At 49.6% G+C, this 8,090-nt stretch overlaps 1 protein-coding gene across 1 annotated transcript; it reads right to left on the bottom strand.

Moving 5' to 3' along the window:
- Positions 1 to 3,154: 3,154 nt before the first annotated feature.
- LOC133921316 (benzaldehyde dehydrogenase, mitochondrial-like) lies at positions 3,155 to 6,931 on the bottom strand. Its single transcript, XM_062366131.1, has 10 exons — positions 6,547 to 6,931; positions 5,638 to 5,799; positions 5,406 to 5,548; positions 4,941 to 5,324; positions 4,757 to 4,846; positions 4,494 to 4,667; positions 4,259 to 4,396; positions 4,022 to 4,159; positions 3,850 to 3,911; positions 3,155 to 3,746 (listed from the first exon to the last, which is right to left on the bottom strand). Exons 1-10 carry the CDS (start codon positions 6,647 to 6,649, stop codon positions 3,473 to 3,475), a joined length of 1,668 nt encoding a protein of 555 aa, XP_062222115.1. The 5' UTR covers positions 6,650 to 6,931; the 3' UTR covers positions 3,155 to 3,472.
- Positions 6,932 to 8,090: the final 1,159 nt, after the last annotated feature.

The raw sequence follows: 8,090 nt of genomic DNA, 5'->3' as shown, positions 1-8,090 counted from the left end.
CCTCTTGTGATGCATGGTAATTCTGGCTTTAGGAAATCACATTGCTTTAGGTTTGAAGCTTTTTGGGTGGCCATGCTGGGCTTCTACCAGGTGGTGCTTGATGCGTGGAACAAGCCGATGCTCTCTGCTGACGCTACGAGGATTTTCCACATAAAGCTTTCATGCACAACAAAGTCTCTGCGAATTTGGAATAGGTCTTGCATTGGCAGCATAAGGCTACAGATGGAGGTGGCCAAATGGGCACTGCACATGATAGAAGTCACACAGGAAAGTCGATGCCTCTCAGGTTTGGAAAGAATCAAAAACAAATTTCTAGGGCTCGTTGCCATCCAGAAGATCAAAGCAAAGCAGCGTGCTAGGTTAAACCATATCAGAGCTATGGATGCAAACACAAAACTTTTTTACTTGAGTGCTAATGGGCAGAAGAGGAAAAACCATATTTAGCTTTTGAAAACTAACAACGGGGTGGTAGTAACACATGAGGAAAAGGAGGAGGAGATCCATAGGCATTTCAACTCAGTTCTTGGTACTTCTTTCATGCGAGAGAAGACCTTAGACTAGAGTAAGATAAACTTGCAAACCCAAGACCTTTCAGTCCTTGATTCGGATATCAGTGAGGAAGAGGTCAAGTTAGCCGAGAGAGAAAGCACCGGGTCTGAACGGTTTTATCGGGATTTTCTATGCTTCCTACTGGAACATCATAAAAATGATCTTGTCAAGATAATTGAGCAGCTAACTAGACTAAGAGCATCCTAGTTAAACTTGCTCAACTCTGCCAACTTAATTTTATTGCCGAAAAAAGATCAACCGAATTTGGTAGCAAACTATAGACCAATTAGCCCGATCCACAGCTTTACAAAGGTTTTTTTCCAGGATCTTAGCCAACCGGCTAGGGCCACACATGCACCTTCTTGTTTCAAGTTGCCAGAGTGCTTTTGTTCGCGGGAGGTTCATATAGGACAACTTTATTCACATGCAGTGCCTTTTACAAGACTTGCACATGAAAGGAAGGCCGACACTCTTTCTAAAATTAGACATTCGTAAAGCTTTTGATTCAGTGCTATGGCCTTATCTCCTTGAGACTGTGCAGCATTTTGGTTTCGGCCCGAGATGGAGGGAGTGGATATGTCTTACCTTGGGTAGTAGCTCCTCAAGAGTTCTGCTTAATGGTGCCTCGAGCAGACCTATCAAGCATAGAAGAGGTCTCCGACAGGGTGACCCACTATCACTAATGCTCTTTGCTCTCGCGATGGAACCTCTTCACAAGATCCTGAGCCTAGTTTCTCATCTAAACTTCATCTCTTCGGTGCACAAAAAAATCAAGGATCATTGAGCATGCTATGTACACAGATGATGTTGCTATTATGCTCAATCCAAGGGCTCAGGAGCTGAAATCAATCAAAGAGATCCTCTTGTTCTTTGGTGAGGTGCCCGGACTGCATACAAACTTGGACAAATTTGAGTTATATCCGGTCAGGTGCAATGGCATCAATTCAGAGGAGATGCTTCTTGATTTTTTGGTGAAAATTAAGAGATTTCCATGAAAATATTTGGGCCTCCCTTTGCATTTGCGAAATCTTAGGAAGGTAGACTATCAGCCGCTTATTGACAAGTTAGTGTGGCAGCTTCCTAGTTGGCAAAGCATGCACCTGACAAAGATAGGAAGGATCGAGCTCATGAAGTTGATGCTGACATCAACAATGTGCTTCCATGCCACTATTTTTAGGCTTCCGAAATGTCAAATTAAGTCTATTGACAAAATAAGGAAGCGGTTCATTTGGTCAGGAGCTAAAGAGAATTACAATAGAGGGCTCCATCTTGTAAAGTGGGAGGTCATGTGTAGGCCGAAAAGCCTCGGTGGGGCTGGTATTTTGGACCTGGAGCGTTTTGGTAGAGCTCTTTGGTTGCGGTGCATTTGGTTTTCTTGGTGTAACTCTGATAAGCCATGAAATAAGTTCTCAGTACATCTAGATGAAACTGAGCAGGACCTCTTTGCGGTGTCAACAGTGATCTCAATCGGTGATGGAACCAAAGCTAAGTTTTGGATTGATCGATGGCTTGGACAAGGCAGCCTCGCTTGCCTTGCGCCAAACCTGTACAACATCGCCAGGTTCAAAACACGAGCAGTCGCTCATGAGCTAAACAATTCACGGTGGATCACTAATTTAAAGAACATTGATAACATGTTGCATCTTCAGGAGTTCGTGGCGGTTTGGATGTTGCTTCAGGAGGCCGTCTTGCTACCGGGTCAGCGGGATACGACCACTTGGAGATGGACTGCCACCGGTTCTTACACGGCGAGGTTAGCGTATGAGGTGCAGTTCAACGGCGCAAGACTCCCATTCCATGACATTTTTTTTTCTAGAAGGCCAACGCGGAACCAAAGGTGAGGTTCTTCACGTGGACGACAATGCATGGGAAACTTCCTACAACTAACAACTTGGATTTGAGAGGTATGAATAACGGAGTAGTTTGCACCCTATGCCACCAATAGCCTGAAATGGCGGATCATCTTCTCTTGCAATGCCCTTTTGCCCAAATGGTCACTTTACAGGTTTTCCTTTGGCTACATTTCAATACTATTGTTGAGGTGGGTGTGTTTCATGCATCACTCAAGGATTGGTTACATGAGGCCGTGGTGTCTGGGCCAAGTGGAGAACGCAAAGCCAGGCTTGGGACAATCATGTATGCGTGGTGGAACATTTGGAAAGAGTAAAATTGATGTGTGTTTGAAGGATGCGAAGAGGATCACATGAAGGTGGCATACAGATCAAAGGAGGATATTAACAATTGGAGGATGACGATGATAGGCGGTCATTAGGAGTTTTTAAAGTTTGTTCTCCTTCTTCAACCTTAGGTTGCCAGCCTAGCTCCCGTCTATCGTTTTCTCCTTTTTCATTCTCGCTAAATCTGGCTAAGTTTAGCGATGAACTACATGTTGGCACTTTTATAAACTCGACCCTTCTAAAATGAATAGGCAGTGCACTACCCTCTTGCTTAAAAAAAAATCTCACCTAGCGCCGTGCAAAACTTCAGAAATTTTTTAGAATATTTAGGTATGTTTTTTTTGTTGTTGAACTTACACTGTCTTCAATAATTGGGACATTTTCAGCAGAGATGTACCCTAGGAACCATACCGCGCGCTAGTGCAATGTATAGATGGCAAAACCATGATTCTTTTTTTAGAGGAATGGCAAAACATGGTTAAAAAGAAAAGGAAGTTTCACTGATACTCGAGCCCAATTACTTGCTATAGGTGGGCTTCAAACACTTCCTCACAAGGCCCAGCCGGATAAGATAAGTCACGCGACTTCGTGCTGGGCTCAAAGGAGCTCGGCCTGGCAAAAGAAGAGACGCGAACACGGGATACGAGTGCAGGCAAGGCTTATTATTCTGCTGTCGCCTTTGACCTTCTGCAGAGGCATGAGATCGCCGGCGAGGATCCGCCCTGCGCCGAGAAGGGTGACCTCTTTTACAGCCACGCGGCGTCCCTGATGGGCGTGACGACGGCCTTGGTCTGGAGGTAGTTGCGGAGGGCGTAGGCGCCCTTCTCCCGGCCCACGCCGCTCATCTTGAACCCGCCGAACGGGATGCCCACGTCGAACACGTCGTAGCAGTTCACCCACACCGTGCCCACCCTCAGGGCCCGCGCCACCGTGTTCGCCGCGTCAAGGCTCCTCGTGAACACCCCCGCCGCCAGCCCGTACGGCGTCGCGTTCGCACGCCGGATCACCTCCTCCACGCCGCTGCGTGCCAAGCAAGAGGACATGTGATGCGCACAGTGTCAGTTGTCCACGTTACATGTCCCATTGTTGCGTGTCCAAGATTTGATGTCAGACATGCGCGTACCTGAACTTGAGGATGGTCTGGACCGGCCCGAATATCTCCTCCTGGGCGATCTTCATGTCGTCCTGCACGAACGAGACGCGCGGGAGCACACAATTTAGGGAGCTGTGATGGATTTGGCATGTCGAGAAAGATAATGTGTTGGTGAACAAGGGTGTAGCTGGTGAAGCCTTGCCTGGGCGTCGGCAAACACCGTCGGCTGGATATAGAAGCCCCGGTTGCCAGCCCTGTCGCCGCCGGTGACGAGGGTGGCACCACTGTCGACGCCGGATTGGACGTACCCCAAGATTTTCTTGAATTGTTCGCTGTCGATCTAGTGCAACGAAAAGAGAAGATATCAGGGACGTGAGTTAGGATCAACGCGGCTGAAATGGATACAAACTGAATGTTGATCAAGCAAGTGATCTTGTACCTGAGGCCCTTGTTCGACGCCTTTCCTGAAGGGATCGCCGACCACGCGCTTCAGGGCGCGAGCCTTGGACTTCTCCACGAACTCGTCGTACACACGCTCGTGCACGAACGTGCGGGAGCCGGCGCAGCAGCATTGGCCCTTCAGATAGTTTCCAAGAACACAAGGGGAAAGCCATGCATTTTAGAGTCCTGAATCCTGACGATGCAGTTTACATGCCAGAAATGACGGCACGCACCTGGTTGAAGAAGAGCGCCTGGTGCGCGAGCTCGACGGCCTGGTCGACGTCGGCGTCGTCCAAGACGATGAAAGGGGACTTGCCACCAAGCTCCAGCGTCACCGGCTTGAGGTTGCTCCTCGCGGCCAGTTCAAGGACGATCTTGCCAGTGCCCGTCGATCCGGTGAACGCAAGCTACACAAAACGTGTAGGCAGCGTATGAGTGGGAATGTAGGATGCCTAAATCCGTGCACCGGTTACTGAAGCGCACGCTAATTACATACCTTGTCGACACCCAAGTGGCTACAGAGCGCGGCGCCGGCCGTCGGACCGAAGCCGGACACTACGTTCAGAACACCCTCGGGGAGTCCAGCCTACGATGAACAAACACAACAAACAGGTCATATTGATGGTAGAATTTACGAGCGGAACAATGATTCAGTTCGGGGATGTGTCACGCTAGCCAACCTCGTGGAGGAGGCTGGCGACGTAGAGCGCGGAGAGCGGAGTCAGCTCGGCGGTCTTGAGGACGATGGCATTGCCGCAGGCGAGCGCCGGGCCGACCTTCCAGGCGAACATGAGCAGAGGGAAATTCCAGGGGATGATCTGCCCGGCCACGCCGATGGGCTCGTGCAGCACCTGCACGTGGTGCGCGCCGTCGGCAGGCACCACCAGGCCATGGATCTTGTCCGCCCACCCGGCGTAGTACCGCATGCAGCGCGCCACCATCGGCACCTCGACCCCCGCCGTCTGCGCCAGCGGCTTCCCGCTGTCCCACGTTTCGAGCGCCGCGATCTCGTCCGCGTGCCGCTCGATCAGGTCCGCGAACCGCAGCAGCACCCTGCACCGCTCCTGCACGGTGATCATGAAGTGAGTGAGCTATCGACCGTGGACTGTTACCGTGTACCGGGGCAACGTGGAGGGTGTGCGTACGTAGGCAGTCATCCTCGGCCACGGGCCCTCGTCGAAGGCCCTGCGGGCGGCGGCTACGGCGCGGTCGATGTCCTCCGCGTCGCCCTCGGCAGCGCGAGCGATGACCTCGCCGGTGCGGGGGTCCACCGTCGGGAACGTCTTCCCTGGGGAGACGTAGTACACATCGCTGAGACCCAGAACGCGATCGACAGCTCGCAGCTACGAAGTGCTGGTACACTTAAAGTTGCCATACCGGAAGCAGCATCGACGAAGTTGCCATTGATGAGGAGCTGGGTATACTTGACCTCCACCGGGGGTTGGATTGGCTCGTCGGCGGCGGCGGCGGTGGCGGTGGCTGCCGGTGCAGTGCTGAACCTGTGACGAAGAGCCCCTGGCAACAATTCATGTGCTCGGTCTGTAGGCAGAGTTCGTTGAAGGGAGTCATAAAATTTCAGCTACAATATGCATCACGTATTGCAGGGAAAAGGTATTGAATTTACTACAGATATTAAGAAATGTAGTATTGAAGCAAACTTGTTTACTGTTGCATTAGACCATGCTTAAGTTAATTCGTTGATGAATGATAGGTCTGTGATCTCTCAGAAAACTAGGAGGCCATGGAAGTCGTGACATCGAACTACTGAAGCTCGAAATACAGAGTAGTAAGAGAAACAGTCACTGTGTACATCAACTACTTTTATTTTTGCCTAGTTCTGGTAAGGATGAAGGATCGGATGGAAAGGCGTCATTTTATCAGGAACAGATGAACCTAACCTGCAGGGCCACTGGGGAGGACATCTCCGGCCAATTTTAGCGCCATGACTCACTGATGATGTCACTACTTACTAGAAACCGAAAAAGGAAAGAGAAAATGACACGGTTTGGTCAAGAAAAGAAATGAAGAAAAGAGCTAAGGAGTTCTTTATTTTCTGAGCCGAATTTCGCTGATCGGCGTGAGAAGAAACAGTGATCTCGATCACCTTCTTCAGAGACGAAGAAAATTGAAAAGAAAAACCGAGCTTTACAGAGAAGAGAATGCAGTTCACTCGGCGATTTGACGTGACAAACGGGAACATGAATATGATAACCAGAAACGAATTCGATTGGGATCATGGGTGGAAACGAACAGAAAACGAACCAAGATCCAAATAGAGCTCGTCACCTGTTCCGAGGACAGCGAATTTGCCGGTGGAAGAAGAAGCAGCAGAAGGCCTTGTGAGGAGGCAGCGAGAGAGGACGGAGGAAGCAGCCCTCCTTGCAGCCATGTCCGATTCCTGCCGCTGAAAAACTCAAGCAGTGATCACTGATAAGCGATTGGGAAGTACTGTATATATTTCCTCCTGACGAGGCTATAACAGGGAAACTCTCGAGCTTGGAGGGCGCGTTTGGTGTGACCGTGCGATTGCAGTTGCTGATGGCACAGGCCCAGAAAAGGGGAGAAAAAGGAGAGAAGAGTCCAACATGACAACGTTTTGCTCTACCGGACTACCACATGTCCACAAGGCTATAAGAAAGAAGGCTCAGAGGAACAAAACAGAAGCTCCAACTCTAACCGTGAAGGAAAGCCGCATTCTCTTATCCTTATCTTCGTTGTTGCCATGAGCCACGATCTGGATGACTGCCGCGGTGTCGTAATGGATGACGGGCGATGCGTACGGTAACCAATACAGATCGCTGCCACTCTTCACGTGAATACAGGGCCGGGACAGCGCTTCACTGGATTATTGCTCTTATCATCTGTCATGCGTGCACCGCTTTGTTTCGTTGGCAGTCCAGTTGCAATGAACCGTGCGCGCTAAAACCCGAGGGCCAGTGACCTGCCCACAGGCCACAGCGCAAAGCTAATCTGAAACGCAACATTGCCGTCCTCGTATTTGATTTTGCAAGGTGAGAAAGCGACACAGATCTGTGTGTTCGTTACGGTTCTCTCGTGGAGTCATGCCGAAACGGACTTGCTATATCAAAAAAAAGTTCGCACCAACTACAGCGACGCTGCCTCATCCCAGTTCAGGCTGGGAACATCGGGGCTGGAGGTTTATCTGACTCCTGCACATTCCAGCTCCATCGATCGGACACCAATTACATGGACAGACTGCGTATCAGTGGGTTGACAGTAAGAGCGTCCATATGCATCCAACAAGGACCATCAGACCAAACAAGTTGTCTCCTGGTCATGGGAAAAGTTCTTTGGCATTTAGTCTACAGATGATAAGAAGCAATAATCACTGAATCACTGCAGCTTGTTCGTCAGTGATCTATCACGGTCGTTCAACAACTCGAGTGCTCCACGAAGGCCGCTAGGCCAAAACTGTGGGCGCGCGCCCATAGAATAAGATTCGTTCCTTTTGTAACAGCATCATAAATGGTTATGAAAACAGAGCAAGGAATGACAAAAAAATGAATGTCATTTCGATTATAGGCAGGCCGTCATCTTCTGTTGGTTCTCCGTTTTAGTGCCTAGTCTTTTTCTGGGAGGAATGAATTGCAGGTAGAGTTTTCTTATATGTGCCTCATCACTGAGTGAACCAAGAAAGGTTATGGTCGTAGGTGGGAGATGAACCAATTTGGAGAGGGGATGGCGAGTACACTCTACTAACATGTCTAAGAACTGAAAGAACAAAACATCCTAACAGTAATACCATAAGCATGATATTGCATAGTTTGAGGTCTATATCTACATTATGCAAGTGAAAACATGATCAAGAA

Source organism: Phragmites australis, chromosome 6 (genome assembly GCF_958298935.1).
Source record: "Phragmites australis chromosome 6, lpPhrAust1.1, whole genome shotgun sequence".
NCBI classification, from domain to species: domain Eukaryota; kingdom Viridiplantae; phylum Streptophyta; class Magnoliopsida; order Poales; family Poaceae; genus Phragmites; species Phragmites australis.
Note: the sequence above shows the minus strand (reverse complement) of the source record. Positions and strands in the feature narration are given on the sequence as shown.